Raw genomic sequence first — 25,643 nt, forward strand, 5'->3', positions numbered from 1 at the left:
AATCATAGCATCATGATCATACCATAATTGATAATAGCATCATATACATCAAGTTTAATATCAAAATGACAAAATATTCAAGTATCATTGTTTCAACTTTCAACAATATAAACTTAAAGTTTAATCATCTAATTCTTCATCCTCCTCCTCCTCCTCTTCCTCCTCCTCATTGACATTGACATTACATGAGCCAATGCCACTTGCACTTGCACTATAAGTTGGCTCAATTTCCGAGTCATCAAGTGTCAATGCAAGAAGCTGAGAAGCAGGAGCATCCAAATTAATATGCTCTGGCTCTATATCCCACATCTTTGTTTCCCCTTGTGTGTAGTCATGTTGTTTGTGTGAAAGAAGACGTAGGTTGGAATGCACATATACTAAATTCTCCGCTCTTTTTGATAGCAGCCTATTGCGCTTTACTGAGTGGATGAAAGAGTATGTGCTCCAATTTCTTTCTGAAGCAAATGAACTAGCAACCTATGAAGACAAAGTAAACAATTAAAGTTATACATTAATAAAAATAAAATTACTAGCAACCTATGAAGACAAAGTAAACTATAAATAAACTAAAACTTGTAAATTTAAAATTTTAATTAATTAAACTTACTTGTGATAAAACTTTTATAGCGAGGAGTTGTAGGTGTTGGAAGCATGTGCCATGGAAGTACCACCAGCTATGAGCATCTTTCTTGGATCTATGACGAAGTGCATCAACACTTAGACCATTCCCATTTGCAAATTCTATGAACTCATTTGTAACAACATCTCGCAAATCATCATCGGAATATAGTCTAAGAAATGTTGCCTTGTACCCATCAGATACTTCTATATCTCTCCAAGGTGGAATCCTTCCTAGTTTATCAAGAAACTGATTGCTATAGTACTTAGGTGTCAAGGCATAGGCAAGAAGGTGCAAAGGAGTGGTCATCTTGTTCCACCTCTCTACAATAATTACTTCCAATTCTTTGAAGAATTTCTCCTGAGGATCATTCTCTTTTTCATTTATAGTGACCTTTATTTTTTCAAGCATTGAATCAATGCCATCATAAATCTCACCTATGCAAGGCCTATCCATGTCTGTATAGCGAATCATGCTCATGATGGGCTCAGTGATACTTAGGAGATATGTAACAAGATCCCACCATTTCTCATTCAATATTCTATCCCTAATTTTTTCTGCCCTCTCAGTGCTACTTTGCTTCCATACAGTCCAATTGGTGTTGATCACCATATTGCATAGTGCCACTCTAACTTTCACAAGTCGTCTTAAGACGATTGTGTTTGATGCAAAACAGGTCTCAGCAACCTATAACACAAATTAATGCCAAATGATTAAAAAATAAAGCCAAACTTTAAAGAAGAATACACAATATAGCTTACACAATGATATTATTAACATTGAAAATTCAAAAAAATCAGAAAATGGAAAATTAAATTACTATTTCACTTACCTTCAATAGCTCCAAATTCGAATAGGTTCTAAAAATCCCTTGAGACATGTGGTGGTTTGTGATGAACATCTGGATGTCCTTAGCCTCTGCATACACATCTCTGATCCATTTTATTTTTTGCCCAATCCTTTGTAGCATAAGATTGAGTGAATGTACCGCACAAGGTGTCCAAAAGATGTGATCATAGCGTTGCTCAACCAACAAACCAGCAGCTCTACAATTTTTTGCATTGTCCGTTATGACTTGGACAACATTGCAGGGTCCCACAGACTCAATGGCAGAGATGAGAATTTCTACAATAAATTGGCCATCTTTTATTTGGCCCTCACAATCCACAGCTCTCAAAAACATTGCCCCTTTAGGGGACACCGCTATGACATTGATCAAGGGACGGTTTTTAGCATCTTTCCACCCATCTGAAACAATTGTTACACCTGTCTCAACCCATGAATCCTTATAGGTTTCAATGCATCTTCAACCCTCTTCACCTCTTTCTCCAATAATGTTCCACGTACCTTCTCATAACCGGGGCCCTTATACCCTCTTGGTGCCTCATTAACACTTTTTATCATTTGCTTCCAATATGGGGAGCGAACAACATTGAATGACAACCCATTTGCATAAATGCACCTTACTATATCTTGATCAGCATTGTCTCTACTCTCATTTTGGAATGCGGTTTCTAAAGGCCCCTTTGTTCTTTTACGTGTCAAGGGTGGTTCACTTTGAGGTTCATTTGTGGCAAAGAAGGGGTGGTCTTCTACTACAATACTGGGATTAGAAGGGCCTTGCATTCCCTTTGTTTTCTTTGATGCGGTTTGGTTCAATCTACGGGCTTCCCTCTCTTTTGCCGCCTCATGCTCCCTAATATATTTCATCACTGTCTCATCTGGTATAGGTTTACCATTTTTTCTAGGGCATTTTTTGATGCCTCTTCCTTTTATTCCACACAAATGGCCTACCACCCGATAATATGAACTATTACGTTCAATATCACATCCATGGCATTTCCAACGGAATCCCCCACCTCCCGGAAGTTGTTTTATAATGTCCACATATTTCCATAAGGGAGAATTTGGATCATTTCTTTGTTTTGCAATTATTTGTTCATTGCCAATGGAGGAAGATGTAGATGTCATTCTAGTTCCTATGGCAAGAAATAAAATAAACATATTCAAAAACAAAAACTAAATAATGAAAAAAAATTCAAGTTTCATGTTTGACAATTTGTGAAACAAAAATAGTTGGAAAAAAATGTTTAAAAACCTACCTCTTGCAGCCAATGGAAGCTTGAAAATGTATGGAAATGATGCTGCAACACTTGTTGAAGCTTCTAAAATCAGTCTTCAACTCCTCCTCTTTGATCTTGGAAGCCAAATTTTGTTCAACCTTTCTTCAACCTGCTCTCATAAAAATTTTGTTTGCAACACAAATGAGGTGAAATGAGTCAATAAAATGTTTTAGAAGTGTTTTTTAGGTTATAATTTTCACTTTTTACAAGGCGGAATTGAAAAAAAAAAAAAATTTGCTTTGTTTTTTGACTTTATGGGCCACCCAGCCGCCCGGGTTCGACTGGGTTCGCCCAGGGTCGAACCCACCCTGGTTTTTTCGAACCCTGGTTGAACCAGACCCGGTCGAAACCGGACCCATACCAAGGCGTCCCAGGGGCGAACCCGGTAACCTAGCTGATCTCAGGAACACGAAGATAATACAAGGAGTAGGGAAATTCAAACAATAATTGAAGGGATTGATGAAATTAAAAGGAATGAAGTGTTGAAACTGCTCATCTATCGCAACTGCTCAAGCTGCACCTGTGAATCCATTTAACCACAAATATTTGTTTTGTTCAAGAATGATGCCAAAATGTGAAGCCCTTTTATATTCCTCAGTACTCATTTTGCTGCATTCCATTGAATTACCTCAGAACAATTCATCATTCTATATTATAGTCCAACTGCAAAATTGATATCATGTCTAGTTGTTGTCTTTTGAAATTTTCCAGCAGTCAAACAATATGCAATCCCCTTCTCAGGTGCACAAAGCAGACCACTACCATGGGGGTGATGTAATAACTGTGTTTCAGAATGTAACACGGTGACAACACACACAGACACTCTTAACTAAGACAATGCCAAATAAGCCACTGATTTAATAACCTGAAACTCACAAAAACAAAATATCATGGAAGCAAACTACAAGTTATCATGGAAAACAGTAAACTGACTACATTCTACTAAATATTCTGAACAGATAATTACTCTCCCTTGCTATGCCATCCACCCTAGAGATTAAATTTCCAGGTCATAATTAGAGGCAAACAAAGTAAACATAATCAAAATCCACATTGTATGAAAGAATATAACAGTACAGAACTGCCAAAGTGACATTAAAATCTACTAGAAAATTTGAAAAGATAAATGCTCTCCATTGTTTTCCCATTCACTCTAGTGAGTAAATTTCTAGGTCAAAATTCAAGACAATAGTCAAAATTCCTGTGGTTCAAAAGAAGATAACAGTAAAGACCTGCTGAAATAATAGTTTGAGAATTCCTGCATGTAAGCTTGGCACAAGGGATTCTGTCTACATTTGCTAGGTTATAAAGGATACTGAATTAGTTGATACATAATCACTTCAGACTTTTGAGTTGACTATAAAGTGTGCAAGTTTCATCCATTTCCTTCTACAACAATTAAACAAAGATCTCTAGCTGAAAGACTCTGTCCCATCTAACTTCTATAATGCATGCAAATAATCCGATTAGTAAAGGAAAAACTGTAACATGTTACGCAAGGATATTGCTTGAGATTGCATCCTCAAATGATCGCTGGTATTAAGTCACTGATATTAAACCAATTCCGGAGATACAAAAAATCTGCATGGCTACATAGTTTATTTTTCATGATTATCTTGTAAATAGCAGATATGGAAAAAGTAATTAAGACTAGTATAGAAAATGAAATGATAAGTTAGTTCCACGGATTTAGGAACTTCACCCCACAATCGAGAGGCTTAAATAGCAGATAGTTACATCCCTCTGAGCTACTTTCTCATGATTACACTGTAAATAGAAGAAATGGAGAAAGTTATTTAGACTAGCATAGAAAATGAGATGATAAGCTAGTTATACCCATTAGGAAAGTTCACCCATAGTTGGCAGACTCTGGGAGAACTCAGCGAGTCATGAAAAACTCGCGAATTTTTTAGGGCCCTGAGCTTTTCAGCTCAAAACTTGCAAAACAATTGCCAAGTTTTTGGCCATTTTTTCACAAAAAATTGCCTGCATAATATAAAAGGCCCAAATGCATCAAAATATTATCTAAAAAGAAAAATTATCATTGGATTTTTCTCACATCTAGCACCTTGTGCAACTTGCCATTGCTGCCCCTCAAACCCATTGGTGAAAATTATCATTGGATTTTTCTCACATCTAGCACCTTGTGCAACTTGCCATTGCTGCCCCTCAAACCCATTGGTGTCTCCACTCCCAAGCCCCCACTAGTTATTGGGATCTCTTGTCATATAAGAAATTTGATTACAATGAGGGGGTCTAGGATTGGGGACCAGAATTGAGAACTTAGGCAACTAATTTTACTACTATCATAATATCATTGATCAATTATGACATATCATACGATCAGTATCAAAGATTCAAATGTAATTATTAGAAATTTAAAAAACTCTTCCAAAGTTTTCACTAGACTAGGGAGAGGAAGATGTAAAATGTTGTAATATGCAATTTATGAATTATGTTGAATCATGATGATGTTCAAAGGCAATCATCACATATTCATAATAGTTGTCAGCAAACTATTATATCAGAATTCCACACAAGAATGCGATTTTGTACTCAATTTGCATTCAAATTTAATATAAAACACTTTTATACTCATTGGATACATCTTGTTATTGAACTTTGCTTTAAAAAAAAAAGTGTTTCTAATGAAATTTAAGCAATTTTTTAAGTTGTCGAGTCGTATTTTTTTGGGCTTGCAGAGTCTTTCCAACTATGACTTCACAAACAATATTGAGAGGCTCAAAATAAGAAAATGCAGACATCTACTCAGAAGAGCTATTGGCTAATATCTCTCTCCATTGCTCCAATAATGTGGAAACTGAAGGTAGCTATTATGTTAGATTCTATGACAAATTGATACAAGAGTACACTTAGGGGGCAAAATTATCTGCAAGAGAGTGCCCAATGTGCATTATTGGTTCCCTCATTTGGCAGATAATGAGGTGGGAGATATGGGCCCCGATTTCCTGGTTAATAAGGCAAAAAATATCTGCTTCTTGCAATCTGTTGGCAAGCAGGCAAATGTAAAATGCACTTCTTAACTTTAGTGGTAGAGAATATAGTTTAATTAGTTCAACTCATAACTGGAAGGTTCATATATGAGCTTCAAGGACTTGAGCATTACTTTAGTAGACCTGTTCTTACCAGATTATTAATACAGCATTGAGCTAAAACAAAATAATTTGCAAAGATAGTAATTAATAATTAGGCATACAATGCAATCACTTTTGTCCTACTATTACCGGAACAAGCTTTTAAACTAATGTTTCCACATCTTTCTTCTTTTAGAGTAAACCCCACAACGGTGTTATTCAAAGGAGAGAATTATTACCAGAACATTTGCTCTTGAAATTGATTTTGTCTTGGAATCTATTACATAAATCTCTTCAAAATCTAGCACAAAATTAGGATCATCTGCCCTTCTATTCTCATAATGCTTCATCAAGAATACCTGTCCTAAGAGACAATTACAGATGTGTTAAAGGAGAAAACAAGAAAACAGATAATGCAAAATATAAGCAAGCAAAGTAACTTGTAATATTGTAATTATAAGGCTAAACACCCTATGTTTTCTAATGAAAGTGGTGTAAATATATGTCACAATTCGGAGCTCCTAAAAATGTGCCATCAATGACGAAGTTGTCTGCTATCCCTAAGGCTAGTTCTATGATATGAAAATGGACGATAGTATATGCATTTAGAATACTTGTTTTAATTTTAAAAAGTATAAAACCCAAAATTATGGCATTTGCAAGGAAATACAAAAAAGTAGATCAGGAGTAGTAAGCATGGTAAATATAAAAAAACAATCAAAATAAACTATAAATTTGAGGTGTCGGCAGAAGGAAGAAAACTATATGTTATGACTTTTGGCAAGTATTACGACTACATAGCATTTTTCTACTCATACCCTTTCCTACCCAATATTTCTTTATTCGTCTGCTAAGCTGTTATGCTAATATAATTTTCACCAACTTTGACAACAGAAACTCCAAAAAAGAGGTATTCACGATTTAATATTTTTGACTCCGGAGAGAATGTGAAGGCAAACAAATTCATGCATCACTGAAGATAGTTGACAATGTAATTCAATTTTAAGTACATGGGTTCATAAAATCAGGAAAAGCTGTTTTTCCTTTTCCCAGTGAAATGTGACAACAGTGGTATGAGTTATTTTGCATGGGTATTGATTTTTTCCATTGCCACCTCTGAACAGGAATTAAGAAACAAAATCACAAGACCTTTGGAAACCCTTAATACTATTTTAAGAGTTAATAGCTTAATAGTTAATACACATGATCTTGATTCTTGGACCTCCATTTTAACATAAGGCAATATGTTTGAAGCAAAAATATTTCATTTTGAGTACAATCTCCCGTTGGAAGCTAGGCTAGGATAAGCCATCATCCTTAAGGACATAAGGATTTCATTCTAGTTATTGATGACAAGAACTCAATATAATATCAGTATGACAAGGATACTAGATCATCACCTTCAATTATAGAAATACGGCAAATTACAACTAATACTTCCAATACAATGATATTCAAACTGATTATTATAAGTCAAACATTCAACTAGGTAGTTCATACTTCATAGCATTAAGACTCGAACTTTGTAAGGACTCGGCAAGGCAAATAATCAAATTCAACTTGGACTTATCTAAGGTTCAGCAGCCTACTCAAACAAAAAAATGAGAGACTGAAAGATCACAAGATTTTGAAAATTCTGAAAAAATTGTGAACCGTTCATTCCAGAAGAAATCAAATTCAAAGACATCCAAACAAAAACAAATTCATGTCAGAATATGCACTAGTAAAAAGCAATTGAATTAGATAACACAAAGAAATAGTTCCATTTATTTAAAATGCTCTCAAAATGGTTTACAGGTCCCAAATTCACAAAATATGGGATATGTGGCGCAAACGTCATCAAGGGAAAATAATCAACAAGAGAGGAGCCACTAGGGCCAATGCCATTCAAATCAGTCTTCACAACAATGTTCTAGGAGTTGATGTATCTACTGATTTGTTGAATTTTATCTGCCTTTACCTCTGCTGCATCCAATGTGACATTGTCTTAATCTTATCCAAATAAATAACCTCCACATTGGCTCCGTCCACTTTTTAGGGCAGACTCAAAACACAAAGTCATCCATCTGCCTGGAAGTGAATTTATCACACTTCTTGGAGTGGATATATCCAAACTTGACCAAACATATTACAATTGTGGTAACATCTAGATCTATTACATAGCTACTCAATTCTAATGCCAAAATTGTGAAGCTCATATCTTGAGGTCTCACAAAAACATTGTACAGGAGTTGAACTTGGTTATGATGCATGACAGACTGAGGACAGAAATCATTTCAGACCAGATGAAGAAGATTGAGTTTGGCATCTCTTCCCAAAGCTTGATTGTAAGATTGTTGAAAGAAAATTGAACAAAAATCGAAGTAGGTACAGGGTTTGATTGTTTGGATCTAATACCAATTAATGTGTGTTAATGAGCAGAACAATAACCAAAAAGAACAAATGAAGAAACAACATGAACAACCAAGATAACATGAATATTGCAAAAGATCAAAGATACCAAAGTAGCACAAGCAAAACACTTCGCATGAGCACTTTGGCATACCCATCTGTGCTTATTGAAATACTGATAAGATATGTTCCCAAAGAGAGAGAACTATGCATAAAAGTTGTACTAATAAATAGACCTCATTCAACAAATTGGTTTGGGAAATAACATCTAGCAACAAGCTCAAATCCTTCAAATCCACCCAATTGAGAGGTGATACACCCATTTGGGCTTGAAGAGCATCAGTCTCTTAACAAAAATCGAAGTAGGTACAAGGTTTGATTGTTTGGATCTAATACCAATTAATGTGTGTTAATGAGCAGAACAATAACCAAAAAGAACAAATGAAGAAACAACATGAACAACCAAGATAACATGAATATTGCAAAAGATCAAAGATACCAAAGTAGCACAAGCAAAACACTTCGCATGAGCACTTTGGCATACCCATCTGTGCTTATTGAAATACTGATAAGATATGTTCCCAAAGAGAGAGAACTATGCATAAAAGTTGTACTAAAAAATAGACCTCATTCAACAAATTGGTTTGGGAAATAACATCTAGCAACAAGCTCAAATCCTTCAAATCCACCCAATTGAGAGGTGATACACCCATTTGGGCTTGAAGAGCATCAGTCTCTTAACAAACAAGTGCATTTTTTAAGAAAAACTTCAGCTAGTTGTACAATGGAAACTGTAGGATTTCTACTTGAACTAAAAGATTGGATATGTGATTATTTGAGTCATCTTAATGATCCCTAGACCACATATGTCAAGTATGATATATCTTCTCATGGCATTGGATTTGGCAATTGTTCCAAAAACATAGTTTTTTGGTGGTAAAGAAACAAGGCTTGTGCCAAAAGCCAAACATCTATCTCTGGTACCTCCAATTAAATTCTCACTTCCATCACCTCAAAATAGGTGAAGACATCTGGGATTGAGATCAAGTTCTTTGAATCTACGTGGTTGAGGGATGGCCTACCTGTTTGGTAAAATTGACAAAAATTGTTAACAAAGAGAAATTACCCTCCCTTCAAATCTCTGTGGTGGAAAACTGATCTAGCCAACATATTAAGGTTGGCAAACAACATCTAGGATGAAGACCATGACCTTCAAGTCTGACTGTCTAAGAGACAACATACTTGATTGGGCTTCAATAACTAACCAAAAAGTGTAAGATTATTAGGTGAATTTCAGAGAGCCATAAAATGAACAATTGACACAATTGTTCTTCTATTCAAACATAAAGGTTTCATATTTGGGTATGTGAGTCCTCTAATCATCCTGCACAGAAAATCTTTTAAGAAAAAAAAACACTCACATGCAAGAGGATCTAGTAGTTATTCCAAAACATCAATTTTTGTGTGGTACAGTCTATAATGCTTGTGTCAGCAAACCAAAAATCCATCTTTGGGGCCTCCAATTGCAATTCTGTCACTTACATCACCTTAGGATTGGTGAATAACATCTAATAACAAAAACATATCTTTTAAATCTGTCTTAATGAGAAATTACATAATTGCCTAAGCTTAATGCAACATTTACAAGAAATGTTTCTGAAGATAAATAACTAACCGTGCTTGAAATCAACCTCCCCAACTTGTTGGGGATGGTGAATAATGATTACAAACAAGATCACATCCTATGAATCCACACGACTGAGAGATAGATACCTGTGTGGACTTAAAAAACATTGATTCTTGAACAAAAAAATGCAGTTTTTCAAATTAACTTTGAAAAACTGTAAAATGGAAATTGTAGGTATTCTATTAAAACACTTTAAAAAAATTAAAAATGCTATATTTGAGTATATGAATCCTTTGTTCACACCACTGATCACATTCATTGATAATAAGAGATGCTCCTTTGGAAGCCAATTTAATAATCATTTCAAAAACTTATTTTTTGTACTGTAAACAAAAAAGTTTTGTTCCAATGAGCTTGAAATATGTCTCCTAGTCCCCCAATTGTAATTCTTTCATCACTACGAGATAGGTGAATAACATCCATTACCATTTTAACGTCCTCCGATTCCACCTAGTTGAGAGACAACATACTTGTTTGGTCTGAAGGCAATGCCTATCAGTGAAAACTGTACCTCCACGTTCATATGCATGAAAATTGACCTTCCCAAAACATTGTGGATGAAAATTAATGACTAGGAAAATAAAATATAGGAGTAGTACCATATCTTCCAAATCCAACTGATTGAGAAACAACATAGTAGTTTGTGAAAAATAAATTGAATGAATGATTCAATAATCGGATAATGTATTCAACAATATACAAGCGTATATATAGAGATTACAAGACGACGTTCTAAATTAAGAACAAGTCGTTTAAAGTGAACTACTAAAAAGCTAAATGCTAAATAAAACTTAAAAGCTAATTAACTAAAAAGCTAAATGACCATTAAACAAGGAACTAAATATAGGTGACTAAAATATAATTAAATATTTTAATACCCTCCCTTAATGGTCATTCTATCTACTAACTACCCTACAGAAGACACTACAGGTCTTTTGATCACAAATGAAAAGAACACTCTGTTGCGGTGGAGACCCTCCCTAGATCTGAAAAGTGTTAATAACCAAGAATACCAGAATCCATCCAACCTGATGTTGGGTAACCAAACTGAAACCTGAAACCATGATGTTGAGGAAAAATCGGCAAACCCTCCAAAATTGAAGATACAAATCATAATTTTTGTGGAAAAAAATGGTAAAAACCCTTGAAATGATTTTTGTGGAAAAAATCGAACAAAACCCTGAAACTTCGCATGGCAAGACCCAAAACACCACGTGGTAAGACACCAAACATCACGCAGTAAAACATCAAACATCATGCAAGAAAACACCAGACAACATCACATGGTAAAATACCAGACATCACATGGTAAAACCCTAATTTTTGAGAAAAAAAAATCAAGCAAAACCCTCCAATGATTTTTTATGGCGAAAAATCAGAAAATCCATGCAAGCTTTGCAGATGACAGATAATAATTTTTAAGGAAAAAATTCTAAACCCTACGAACAATTTTTGAGGAAAAAAAATGTGAAAACCCTGGGACCTGTAGGACGAGGTCTGGCCTAAATCAATCTGATCAAGGCAACGATATTCATATATTGTGAACATGCACTGTTTCCAGGTGTTGTGGCAATTGTTGAACTTCTGTCTGTGTTCCAACATGATGCTGGTCAAAGATGTCATCACGGAAACAGAATAGAAGCAGCTGCTGAAAAAACTGAAACCTTTGGAGGAGAATTTTGGCATGAATTCCAAGGTGCAAATTTCGAGGTTTGGAAGAAACCCAAAAATTAAAATTTTCTACAAACTTAAAACCTGAAATTTTTCCTGAAAATAATCAGAAAATAAAATAATAATTTGTAGAAAATAAAAAAATACCTCTGATTTTTTTTTGAAAAAAACCGAAAAAATATTGACGATTTTTATTCCAAAAAAAATAGGGACAAAAACCCTAGGTCGAATGTACAACATAAACGGCACCCAGAAGACATCAAAATTCCTGACGTCCACAGAATTAGCAAAAATCGCTGACTGTTTTTAAATTCCAAGGCAAATTCGCTGGCACAAAATTTGAGGCACGGAAAATGAGGCACCCAGAAAAATCTGAGACCAACCCAGAAAATCTCTCGAAAAACCCACCAAGAATCTGATATCAAAATGCAGATCCAACGGCTCAAAAATAGAGGCACAGAAAACGATGCACCCAGAAAAATATGACGACAACCCAATTGAGGTCTCGAAAAACCCACCAAGAATCTGCAACCAGAATAAGATTTCAAATTGAACTGAAGGGTCAAAACCCTAGTTGAAAATTCCAAAAACCCTAGGAAAATTTTCAATCTGCAAAAAAAAACCTCCAGGGTGCACGCCCGAAAATCTCTAGAACCCTAAATTAAACATGAACTGCTGCACAGCACAAAGAAATTCGCCCACGAACCAGAAACCCTCAAAAAGCATTCAAAAAAGCAAAATCATTTTTTTATATAAAAACAACTAAAAAAAATCTAGAAAATATTTAAGAAAGAAGGCCATGAATTTTTATTAAAAATTCGCCAAACTTTAAAGAATCCCATCGACCCGCTCTGATACCATGAAAAATAAATTGAATGAATGATTCAATAATCGGATAATGTATTCAACAATATACAAGCGTATATATAGAGATTACAAGACAACGTTCTAAATTAAGAACAAGTCATTTAAAGTGAACTACTTAAAAGCTAAATGCTAAATAAAGCTTAAAAGCTAATTAACTAAAAAGAAAAAGCTAAATGCTAAATGCTAAATAAAGCTTAAAAGCTAATTAACTAAAAATCTAAATGACCATTAAACAAGGAACTAAATATAGGTGACTAAAATATAATTAAATATTCTAATAGTTTGGTCTTCAAGATTGTTGGTCTCTTAACCATAAAAATTCAATATTTAAGATAAACTTCAATGTTTAAAATAAAAACTGTAGGCAATTGACTCAAATAAAAAGATTCAATAAATGCATATGAGAATCCTCTAATATCCACTAAAAGTACACTATCAAGAATAAGAGATAATTTGGAGGCAGCCAATTTAGTAATCAGTCTAAAAACAGAGTTTCTATGTAGTTATGAGACAAGGTACGTACCAGCAAGCCAAATACCATCTTCAGGGCCTCCAATTGCATTCCCTTCCTTTCTATCACCTCAAGATAGGATAATAAGATCTATTACAAATACAAGTCCTCCAAATATTCTTGAGTGGGAGATGGCATACTGGTTTTTGCTTAATTTAACATCGACAAGAAATATTTTAAAGAAAAAGAACTCAACCTTCAAGTGGCCATGCTCAAAAAATGAACTTGCCAAAGGTTGTCAAAACACTCCTAATAACAAGATCAAATCCTTGCTCCCAATAGAGATACATCATACGTGTTTGCCAATTAAGAAACCGTGAATCATTTACTCCAACAGAAATATCCAATATGTGCATATGAAATTCCTTTAATCATCCCTTTGAGCATGTCTATTGAGAAAATGAGATAGTATTATGGCAAGGGATCCAGTAATCATTTGAAAATACAGTTTTTGTGCAGTATCCAACTAAGATGTCCATATCTGAGGCCTCCAACTGCAATTGTCATTTCTATCACCTAAAGGTAGGTAATTAATTTCTAGGACCAAGACTGCATCCTCCAAATTCACCCAATTGAGAAATGACATACCTGTTTGGGTTTAAGGTAACGTTGATAAGATATGTTTCCAAAGAGGAAGAATTCTACATTTGAGTAGTTGTGAGGTGATTGAAAACAGACCTTTCCAATATGTTTGAGGTTGTGAATAACATTGACAAGATCACATTTTTACAATCCCCCTAGTTGAGAAATAGAACAGCTATTTAGGATTCAAGAGCATTGTTTTTTTAACAAATCAAGTGTTCTTTATAGAAAAACTTAATATAACTTTTACTTAAACTGAAAGATTCAATACATAATGATTTGATTCCCCTAATCACATATTTCAAGAATAAGAGATGATCCAGTAGTATTAGATTTAGTAATTAATTTGAAAACACGATTTTTTGTAGTAAAGAGAAGATTTGTGCCACTGAGCAGACATCCATCTTTGGGGCTCTAATTGCAATTCTATATCTTCTATCAACTTGGGATAGGAAAATCATCTAAGACCAAGATCAGGTCTTTCAAATTTACCTGGTTGAGAGGCAAAATACCTATTTGGTCTACATTGACAAGAAATATTGCCAAAGAGAGACCTATACCTCCAAGTCACCATGCTCAAAAACTGAGCAAGAGACATTCAATATAACCTATAAAAATGTTGACCTAAAGTTTGATGAGCTATGAAATAAGCTCTTCAACAAGACAAATGGAAAAAAGAGTTTGATAGTTGCAATGAGATAGAGAGTGTGAAACATACATTTGCAACAAATGATAACAACAAAGGAAAATGGTTGGAAAAGAAAGGAAAAGGCGACAATGAGGATGCATCAAAAAATCTAAAGAACATCACATGTCATTATTGTGATAAGAATCAAGATGGGTCAGATGAAGAAGCACTACAGAAAAAGGTTGGCAATCACAAATCCAACCAAGGAGGATCTTAGCAAAAGGCCCATATTGTAGAGAAAATGTAGTCAACCTTTTTCTCATTTGTGGCACAAGACCACTAGAGAACTCCAAGTCATTTGCATGGGTACATAGATTCAAGAGCATCATGTCATTTCACCAACAAACAAAACTAGTTCACAAAGTACATTACTTGCTCTAATTTAATGATCTTCAATGGTGGTGAGGGGTACATGGTCATCAATAGAGGGAATGTGCAAATGTCCTTTAAAGAGGAAAAGTTGATTTTTATCAATGTGTGATATGTACCGCGAATGGGGCTTAATTTACTCAATAAGTCAAATCATGCAACATAGTCACAATCTAGATGCCATTCTCAACAAACACAAATGTTTATAATGGACAAAGGGATGAAGAAAACTATTACTCTTTGTATAGAAGATCATGGACTATATAGACAAGTTGGCACTACACAGGTCGGAGAACATGCATTGGTAATCAAGAGTGCATCTAACATTAGTGTACTTTGGCATGAATGATATAGGCACCTCAATTTATCCTATCTCAATTGGCCTAAGAAAATTTGGTAGATGGAATTCCTTAGATAAAGCAACAAATACAAGGTGTTTGCAAAGCTTGCCAAGCAAGGAAGTAGCAAAAAGTTCATTTTGATGATAGACAAGCTTAGAGAGCCAAGAGTGTGCTACAACTAGTTCATACAAGCATATGTCGACCAACGAACATAACATCTATCACCAGTGCCAAGTATTTTCTTCTATTTTTTTATGATTTTAGTACGAAAGCATGGGTGTATTTTCTAAAATTAAAATCAGATGTGTTTAAAGAATTCCAAAAATTCAAAGCATTGGTGAAAAAGAGTTAGGTTGTGAAATAACTACTCTTAGATTTGATAATGGAGGAGAATTTTGTTCAAAGAAATCAATAAATTTTGTACTAAACATAGCATTAAAAGACAATATATTACACTAGACTCCACAACACAATGGAGTAGTTGAGAGGTGGATCCATACTGTCACAAAGATGACCCAATATATGATGGAGGACGAGAATGTTACCAAGAAGTTTTGGGTGGAGGCAATATACACAATAAAATATTTTCTAAACAAATCTCCAACATAAGTAGTGAAGAAAATGACCCCAAAGGAAGTTTGGTCTGGGAGAAAACCAAAAATAATTCATCTTAAGTTCTTTAGTTCCACTGCATATGTCTAGATTCCAAACAAAAAGGGAACCAATTTAGATCCTAACAGTAAGAAACAAATGCTTATAGGGTATAGTGACAACCATAAGGCTTTCAAATTTATTGATGCTGACATCAATTGCTTGACTTTAAAAAAAGATGTTGTGATTGATGAAGAAGTTAGGCACTTCCACACTTCTCCAAAGTTCAAGATTATTGAAGAACAGCTTATTAAGGCCCAGGATTTAGGTGTTCAGCTTCAAGTAGCTCCACCTAAAGGGGAGGATTCAAAGCATGCAAAGCCATGAGCCGATAATAGACATAGATTCCATTGATGATAACCTAGATTAGTATCCAAACGTTATAGCCCAAGTCATGTTGACAACACTGATTTGGATGTAGAGAATCCTAAGAAGAGACCAAAGTGGTTAGAAAGCACCACTGATAATATTCAAGTGAGCAAATAAGTGAGAAACAATAATCAAGAAACGAGAACAAGAACATGGTTAACATTGCTTTGATGACTAATATTCAAGGAGTTTATGACCCACAAGTATTTGAGGAGGCAAAAGGAAACCTTAATGGGAAAAGGCCATGGCCACTAAACATAAGTCCTTTGAAAAATAAGACTTGATATCTCTCAAAGCTTCCATTAGGGAAGAATCTGATTGTTGCAAATGGGTGTACAAGGTCAAGAATAAAGAAAATGGTACATCAAACAAGTACAAAGCTTGTTTGGTTCCAAAAGGGTTCTCACAAAGAGAGGACATTGACTATGTAGAGACCTTTACTCCTACAATGAAGATGAGCACCATTCAATTCGTCCTAGCCATGGTAACTTTGTTTGGCTAAACAATCCATCAAATGGATGTGAAGAGTGCCTTCCCCAATAGAGATTTGGAGAAAGTGTACATGTCTCAACCACAAGGTTTTTAGGGTACAAGGAAGGAGCATCTTATTTGTCGGCCGAAAAAAGCTCTATATGGGCTGAAGTAGACACCTAGGGCATGGTAAATCAAAATTGAGAAATAGTTGGTTGAATAAAGATTTTAGAGAAGTCTTTTGAATTCCGATTTGTACATCAAAAGAATAGGAAATTATCTCATTCTACTAGTCATATAAGTAGATGATATCATTGAAGTTTGGCAAATAGGTGACAGCATTTTTGTTTCACAATCCAAATATGCCAGGAGTTTTTTTTGATAAATTTGTAATGACAAATTGTAAAATCTGGTTTAAACCTATAGAGAAAGGACTAAAACATTCAACCAAAACTAACTCTAAGACAATTAATGAGTCAGCTTACAAGCAACTAGTGGGGAGCCTAACATATCTTACAACCACTAGACCTAATTTGACCTATGTTGTGAGTTCATTTTTAGATTCATGACAACACCAAAGGTAGAAGAACATTGGACTATAATGAAGAGGGTATTGAGATATGTGAAAGGGAAACTTGACTTTTGTTTATTGCTATATCTGGTAATTAAATAAAAAAGTAATAATACAGATGACAATGCATACCAAACACAAGAGTAAAATATATCTTTTTTCACACATGAAATTATTATAGAGAAGAAGACTTGAGATGGTTGGCCAAGGATTACAATTGATCCAACTCTATCCTACTACCTTCCTTGTCCGTACACAACATATTTAAAGGACCCAATGGTTGCCAAGAGGAACACAATTGTCAACCAACCAACACTTACAACTACCCGAAAGTAACAACCCACTTAATACAAACAATTAATACATTGGCAGATAACCAATATTATCGAACATAACAATAGGCATTTTATGCCAACTACAACTTTGGCATTTTCTATTGCAAAACTGAAAACCTTAAGCTATGTGGATTTATAGATTAAGATTGGGCAGAATTTGTAGATGAAATAAATTACTTCCAAATATGTTTCAACCTTAGCACAAGTGTAGTCACATGAACCAGCAAGAAGTAGCATGTAATAGCTCTTTTCTCAACTGAACTAGAATATCAAGGATTAGTAAAAGTAGCATTTGAGGCAATCTAGCTTGGAAAGATGTTACCTGACATGAAGATGTCACAATCAAAGCCTACACCCCTATTTTGTGAAAATCAAGAAGTGCTCAAACTTGACAAGAATCCAATTTTCCACAAGCATACCAAACATGTGAAACTACATTGTCACTTAATCAAACAACTTGTAGAAAATGGATATGTTATGTTGCAATATTGTCCAATTGAGTATCAAATTGCCAGCATTTTACTAAGTCTCGAGTCCTAACAAATTTGTAAAATTTCAAGATAGCATTGGTGTAGTTAGTAGATTGACCATTGAGGGAGGGTATATTATATTGGGTCACTTAGCTTTTAGTTAAGGCTTTAATAAAGTTATTCCAACTATAGTTTTCTTTTTTCATTTTTATTTATTAGATTAGTTGTTCTTATCCACTTTGGTTGTCTTTTATAATCTCATATAAGAATGTTTTTGCTCCTTTCATTTAGTTGAATGAATATCTTAGTAATATTTCTTTGTTATAGTTTTCATAATATATTTATACTAATGAACCAAGCTTCCATCTCCACAAATAGGAAAATATTTTCTAGTACGAAGACCACAAGTTTGAATCTTCCCTATCGAGAGTCATTATATCCGTATGAGCTTTACAAAAACATTTACAAGAAATGTTTCCACAAAGAGTGAGAACTTTACCTCAAGCAATTCTCAAAAGCCATCCCTGTCAACATATTGGGGTGGTAAATTAATGCTTAGGAACATTGATAGAAGGCATGTGTATTTTGGATTCAAGATCATTGATCTCTTAAGAGGCAAATACAAATTTTCAAACAAATTTCATATAATTGTAAAATGGAAATAGTAGGTTGTCTACTCAAACATGAAATGTTTGACTTGTGCATATGAAAATCCTCCAATCACCCTATAGAGGATACAAGAAAGGGTTGTGGTAGTGGATTCAATAATCATCTCTAGGGCGTAATTACCCAATAGAGTGAGTCACTAACCTCACAATAACCACATATTTTTCTTGCCTTGCATACATACATAAAATCACAAGCATAGTACATAACATAACAAAAAAGGATGTGTCATATTGTTTCTTCTCATCATCCACCTAGCATCTCACCATCATTATAACTAGCTTACCTAGATTTCATTCTTCTCTGTAACTTTACAAATCATTCTCTTCATAGTATCTTCTAACAAGTAACTCATATGATGGCATCATATCACAAGAATGATAATCAATATAGCCTTCCATATAGTTCATAATTTTATTCCCTTATCCATATGTATAGCCAAGCCCTCCTCAACAAACCTATCAGAACTCAAATCTCAAAGAGTCAAAACCTTTAAAATCTTAAAATCTCAAAACCTTATTAAACTCATAATCAAGACCTTTCAAAACTCAATCTGAACACTATGTCAATAAAACCAACAACAATCAAGAAAACCTCAAATACATTTCATGGCTGTTGACTTTACAAGTGAAGATCACCAATATTGAAAATTGACAACCAAAAGCAATCAACATAAGCTCAAACTTGACCAATAAACAATGACTCAATTCATAACAATAGAAGGTATAATATCCAAATCCATAAGCATTAAATAACCAACTAAACAGAAGACAGTAAGACTCATCACTAAAGAATCATAAAAGTAGGTCATATCAAATTTCAATACAATCATCATTGCAGTAAAAAGTAAGATCTCTCAACAATAAACAATAAATCATTTACAATCACTACAACAATAAGACATTGATTTCATAAACCATCAGTGAGACAACTCTAGCTATGCTGGATCTTCCAAATCATTGGTGAGACTACAACACCTATGTCAAATCACATTTAATGTTCGGGGAATTGCACTACCTACAATGAATAAATATTTGTGGGACTGCACTACTAATGCCAATAATATACATTCATTGGGCTAAACCACCATTGCTAACCACTAATGAACTCAATGGGGCTCTTCCTCCATCACCATTCAATTCCAAACAATAAGATAAACTTCTTGACAATATGCCATAATCAATAAACCATAAAAAAGGGAATAATGACAATAAATGATCGATTTTAACAATAAATAATAAGACTCACAAATTCAAAAAGAACCAAGACTAACACCAAAACAATAGGTTATCAAAAATGAAATAACCATCACAATGATAAACGATAAACAATTAATCCAAGGGGATCAAGTTTAATACAAGTATCAATGAACAATAGTGACCATTGAGATCTTCACAATCTATGGATCTTCATGATCCAAAAAAAAGGTGTGAGGATATTCTATGTAACCTAATAGGATCTGATACCATAAGCTAATACTTTAAATAACTTGTTAGGGACTTTTGCACGGCTTAAATGGGTCTATAACCTAACTAGATCTTTTACACAATAGGACTTTTACAGTAGCTAGCAAGATCTTTTACACAACCACAGGGCTCATGAATCTTGGTAAATCTGACAGAAACTCATCAGCACATACTGGCAAGTCTACAGCCCTATTTGACCTGCCTCACCTCAGTATTTGGTGTATCTGACAAGTTCCCAGAAAGTCCTGTAAGCATGACTAGATTTTAAATCATCAATTATACAACAGAGCCCTCTGCGACTTCACAGTTGAAGTTGGAGCTTTCATCCTCTTTGAGTTTGTTGATGCCAAACTGAACTCCCCCATTACATTAGGCATGCTCCACCTTTAATGAGCCAGTTTCAACTTGATTGTCACACTTCAAAAACGATCTCCAGGAACAGAATCCTTCTAGGAACAACTACTAGGAAGATATGTCAAGGCTATTCTTCTTATCTTGAAAATGAATTCATTTACAGCAATAATCACTATCAAATGCTGAAACATTGCAAGTAATTACATAGAGGGAAAATAACTCCCAAATCATTTTAAGTATAAAGGCCAGAGCTACATTTACCTTCATCACTTCAAACTCTGTTTTAGCAAAAGGATCCCGAACTCGAGACACTGGTAGTTCAATGACATTGTAGCACCCATAATCAGATTTCCTCAAACGGATATACTGCAATCACAAGAAAATAAGCTAATTACATTTATATGCTAATCCAAAAGTATCAGAGTTCAGACAACACTGCAATTTCATTATTCCTAGCAGACAACAAAATTATAATAATAAATTTGTCATTCTTTAACTTTGAAGTGAGCAACTAAAGAGAAGTTGCTTGTCATATTAAGATTCAGAGTTGCTGTCTATGATGACATCAGTTTAGAGTGAAATGAAATAGACTTCTGGTTAAGAAAAATAGTATTAGCCTTTGAAGTCGAGCATTCAAGAATGTATCCAGAAAAGCATTTTATGAAATACATTTCCAAGATTCATGCCAAACCTTCATCTATCCTCTTACATTAAATTTATTTCTCACAATCTTCCTTTCCATTATAGTACCTTGAAATTCATTTATCCTATGTATTACCACAGTGCATATTTTACTCTCTCTTGCAAGTGTAATTGGTTGTGCTTTTGAGTCCAATTGACCCACTTTGGTCATCCATGGGCATCAATAATATTCGTTTCTTTCTTTCCATTGCCCAACATATAAGCTACCAGACTGCGTATGAATTTATGCTCATTTTTATTTTTAGTGTATTACGTATAGAGGGGAACAAATATTAGAATCTTTACATTGTTTGTTAGTTTTAAGTGGTTTGTGAAAGTTAGCAATCAGTTTTCAACTGGTACCACTCAATACAAATTCCATGCAATCCAACCAAGTACTTTCCTTCACATGTGCCTCTCAAGGTGTTAGTTCTAATTCAATTAAGTTTAAATATTGATGTGCACTCTAATATTTTTGCATCCTTTGAAGTGCCATGCAGCATGCCCTCTAAGAACAGTTCAACAATTTCATCCTTATGTAACACCCTGGTGATTCTACACATTGTAAACATTCCAGTTTTAAGCATTCACAAAGTCAACAGTAATTATGACAACATAAACCAGTGTTTAAAAAATTCATCTAACACTATTCCAGTCAACTTTCTTAAGATAGTCAGCATGGCAGTCAAAAATGCAACTAATTACTAATAAAAGCAAAATGGTAAGTCAAAACAGTGGTCAATACTCAACTCGCCTCTTGCTGAATTCATTTTAGCTCTCCTTGTAGCCATAAATAATTAAAATTTGCCAAAAAAAAAAAGTGATATAAGTTTGTAATTCAGAGGACAACCCACTAGCTATGGAACTTGATGTATTATAAAAGCAGAATTTGAACAATACCAAACAGAATTGACAATTATTAAAACTGCTCAACAAAATAGGATTCTATTACACTAAGAGTGCACACAAAGAGGGAAATCTTCATAGGAGAGAGATATGCCTTGAACTCTGTATTTTTTATTCCAATTCACTAATATTTGTATAGCTTGTTAATACAAAAACTAAAAAATTGCTATAATTAGAAAATTAGGGTTCTAAGTGGGAACCAAGAGCCACCGCCACATGGTGCTGACATGTATCATTCTTGGAACTTTAATTGAGACAAACAAGGAGTGTAGTTTAAAATGATTAACCTAATATATTTTGTTAACAAAACTATCACTATTCATGGCAACGAGTGAAAGCTCATTTAAGATAATTTTATTATCATTATTTATTATTTATCACAAAACCAACATCTTTACTAGACTTTCCTCCATTACAACCACATCTTCAATAATGTTCAATTTTTTTCAGGCTCCTTAATCTTGATATCATTATCTAAGGGGCTAGGGCCCTTTGCTTTCTACAAGTCTAGACAGTTTTTGGCAATTCTCTAGCATTAACTTTTTTTGTGCCTATAAAATTACACAAAAAGCAAGCATTGAGTCTATCAACCTAATTTACCTCATTTGACATTTTTATTTTCCAATTGAAAACAAATATTATCAAGAATAGGATTTCTAGGATTAACGGAAAGGTGGCTTTCATGTTTTCAAACTGAAGCACATCACCCAACGATTCAAGAGCTTGGCATTTAAGAGCCCAGAACTTTGGGGGCATATTTTTTATTTAATCTATTTTGGTATAGACCTAGTCAAGACTTCGCATGCAAAGAACTTAGGGTTCCAAAGGGCCAATTTGAATTTTTCTGAAGAAAATCACAAGCAACCGCTGCTACAATATTTTACAAAAGGATTAGCATACAGCACCATTCTTTTACTTCACAAATTGTTCACTCATCAAAAAATCTTTTGAAAGGCGATACATCATTATCAAGACAAACGAAAGAGATAACAATACTTTTTAGTTTTTCTTCTTCCTTACTAACAACTTCTTGTATCATATGATTGAGTTTGATAATGAGTGTTCTAAGACAAGAGATTCCTTACCATGCTGTCTTCTTCCACTATTGCAGCTTACTCCAACAAGGGCTTCCTTAGGAACAAGAGTAGATTCATCTACTCACGGAGTGATCTTGTAGGTCTAATTTCCTTCTTATAGATCATTAACATCTTTTGCCTTACTACTATTCCAATTGTCATGGTTATATAGTTTCTCTTCATTAAATGCAGCTGCCCCTTCATTTACTAAATTTCTCTATAGACACTCACATCTCATCCACCCACAACTTTAAGATATGCATTAACCTATGACTTGAGCTAGGGGAACAATGAGAAGCAGAATAGTGTTGCTATGGTCTTCAAATCCAAAGAGAATCAATCACAATAAATGTAGAAAAAAGGGGTTGTTGGGAGTGGGGGGGAGTAAAACTCCACCAAATTAAATTAATTAAAAAGAAAAACTAAACCTCCAAACAAACCAAAACCACAACCTTCCAAGACATAAAAAATCAAATGCAAGCATAACATGCTGAAATATCCCCTATGGATATTTGCTCCAGATTTTACCAAATGTTCCACAATAATTTAAAAAAACAGTTTGCATGAAAACTGATTTCTATTCATTCAACAGATCATAATGAAAATCATATAATATTAGACTGAAATAGAGATCTGAAATTAAAAATGAATATTGTCATCAAAATAGATAAATCATTACAACCTTCAACAAAATAATAGAATTATCTTCCCAATCGTAGCCACAGAAAAATTGTATGCACAGGAAACCCCCCAATCACAGATATAGGATGTTGAGTTGGATTGGAAATCCACACACCAACAGCAGATCAATCTATTATCTTCAGCAAACACCAACCAGAGTAGATCTTTCACTACCATAGCTAGTCTTCTTCAAGAGGGATTTTGTCCTCCGGAAGGCTAAGATGGACAACGTCCAGATCTCCAAAACCACGCCGGGTTACAATCAATGAAATGAATAAACTCAACATGCTCTAACAATCCTCCAATGCTCTTTTATAACTTTCTAAATGTCCCTTGGCCTTCCATTTCCTCTTGCCTTTTCATTTTCTTTTCTTTTATTTCACTTTTGAATTAAAGGTGACTTAATTTGATTTCCCACTTTATTAAGTCACTTAAGTAATTATATAATATTATCCTTATGATGTACTTTTTTAAAAGGAATAATATTAAATAATTACACTAATGGCTTATTAAATAATTAGACATGCTTTTAATTATTTAATTATATCTTAAGCCAAAAGGGGACATTACACATACATAAAAGAACACATGAAGAAGACTAAGAATGAAGTCACGAGATGATGAAGAAGACCAATCTGATTCAATTGTAGGAAGTAATGTAGCTCCAAGTGCATCAACGGGGGATGACTATTCATCTTCCTCACTATGCTACAGAGCTCCCATCTCTCTACATTTAAATAGTTTAAAGCATGGTTCAAAGATGTGCAAGTTTGTAACTTACAAAAGTTGAACGCTTTCCTCTTTCTACCATGATAGGTACTACAAAAATTAGATACAATAAGCAAAATAAAAAGGAGGCTAGAGAACAAAAGGAGATAGAGGGTGAAAGATGAAAAGAAAAAGAGGGTGAAACATGAACACTCTAGAACTTCGTAGGGAAAACAGAACCTCTGTTGATGCTCTTGGAGCTGCACTTCTCCCTTCAATTGAATTGAACTGGTTGACTTAAGTATTTTTTGTTATGATTGTGAATTGGTTGTGTTTATTGTGTATTTTCGTTAAGATTATATTTTCTAGGTTATGGTGTTGTTTGTATAAAGTTTAGGTATGTTTTTAAATTTTATTTTGGTGGGGTTTATTCCCCATAGCCACCCTTTTCCCTTCATTTATTGTGTTGATATTCATTGGATTTGTGACTATAACAATACATTTTACCTTCCCATTGTACCTTTCACTCACACTAGAGATTAATGCATATCAAAATTTCACTAGTGGACGGGATGTGAATGGTTGTATGGAAAATTATGAAGATGAAAGATCAAATAACTTTAATGAAGATAAATTGTAGAGCCATGATGAGAATGGTAGTAATAACCCAGAAAATGTTCCATATTCTAGGTGGTGGAAAATGGTAGCACAAGAACATTTTGCAAGTGACAAATTTACTCATACGAAAGTCATTTTTGTAGCAAAATATTGTGATGGAGACTATGTCTACATCATCATCCAAGGAGAAAATGGCAACAATGAAGAACATGAACATGGTGAGGATTCTCTTCGTCTTAACATTCATTACAAGTCTGGTGATTTGATGCAAGAAGTGATTAATAAGGAAGAAGAAAGACTAGAAAAAATTGCACACTTTTTGTTTGTCTCGATAAGGATACCTACCCTCCATAAGGCCTTTTGATGATTGAACTTACAATTGTTTATTTTATCAGATTTGAGAATGCTAAGGGTTATTTTATTTATCAAAGTACTTCTTTTATCATATATTGATTTGATCTCTTTTGAATATAAGCAAGTAAGAAACAGCAATCAGAATTTATGATTTGTATTTCAATGAATATGTAACAGCAATGTTCGTTATTTTTTGTGCAGGCCGGCTGGTTCAATATTTCCAATTTCTATATTGTCCCTTAACCGCAGCTATACACCATATATACAATGGTGTGGAGGCATGCCTACGTAGAGGCATGCCTCTACGTGGAATAGCATCCAC

General features: G+C 34.3%; 2 protein-coding genes across 4 annotated transcripts in view; both read right to left on the reverse strand.

Moving 5' to 3' along the window:
• LOC131028183 (PLASTID TRANSCRIPTIONALLY ACTIVE protein 6, chloroplastic) overlaps positions 1-25,643 on the reverse strand; it is a 145,138-nt gene that overhangs the window by 45,219 nt on the left and 74,276 nt on the right. For all 3 annotated transcript variants that reach the window (XM_057958423.2, XM_057958425.2, XM_057958424.2), the window contains exons 3-4: positions 20,559-20,663; positions 6,077-6,196 (exon numbers count right to left, since the gene is read on the reverse strand). In XM_057958423.2, coding sequence (XP_057814406.1) covers positions 6,077-6,196; positions 20,559-20,663 — 225 coding nt within the window. The remainder of the gene's footprint in view (positions 1-6,076; positions 6,197-20,558; positions 20,664-25,643) is intronic.
• LOC131028185 (uncharacterized) lies at positions 28-2,687 on the reverse strand. The gene is made up of 2 exons (XM_057958426.2): positions 608-2,687; positions 28-477 (listed from the first exon to the last, which is right to left on the reverse strand). The coding sequence occupies exons 1-2, from the start codon at positions 1,229-1,231 to the stop codon at positions 121-123; spliced, it is 981 nt and encodes a 326-aa protein (XP_057814409.1). The 5' UTR covers positions 1,232-2,687; the 3' UTR covers positions 28-120.

Source organism: Cryptomeria japonica, chromosome 5 (genome assembly GCF_030272615.1).
Source record: "Cryptomeria japonica chromosome 5, Sugi_1.0, whole genome shotgun sequence".
Classification (NCBI taxonomy): Eukaryota; Viridiplantae; Streptophyta; class Pinopsida; order Cupressales; family Cupressaceae; genus Cryptomeria; species Cryptomeria japonica.

Bases quoted from the DNA above. Each gene is read 5' to 3' on its own strand.
- LOC131028185 (XM_057958426.2), bottom strand. From the start codon at position 1,231: ATGGTGATCAACACCAATTGGACTGTATGGAAGCAAAGTAGCACTGAG. The intron at 478-607 runs GTAAGTTTAATT...TTGTCTTCATAG, and splicing joins CTATAAAAGTTTTATCACAA to GTTGCTAGTTCATTTGCTTC.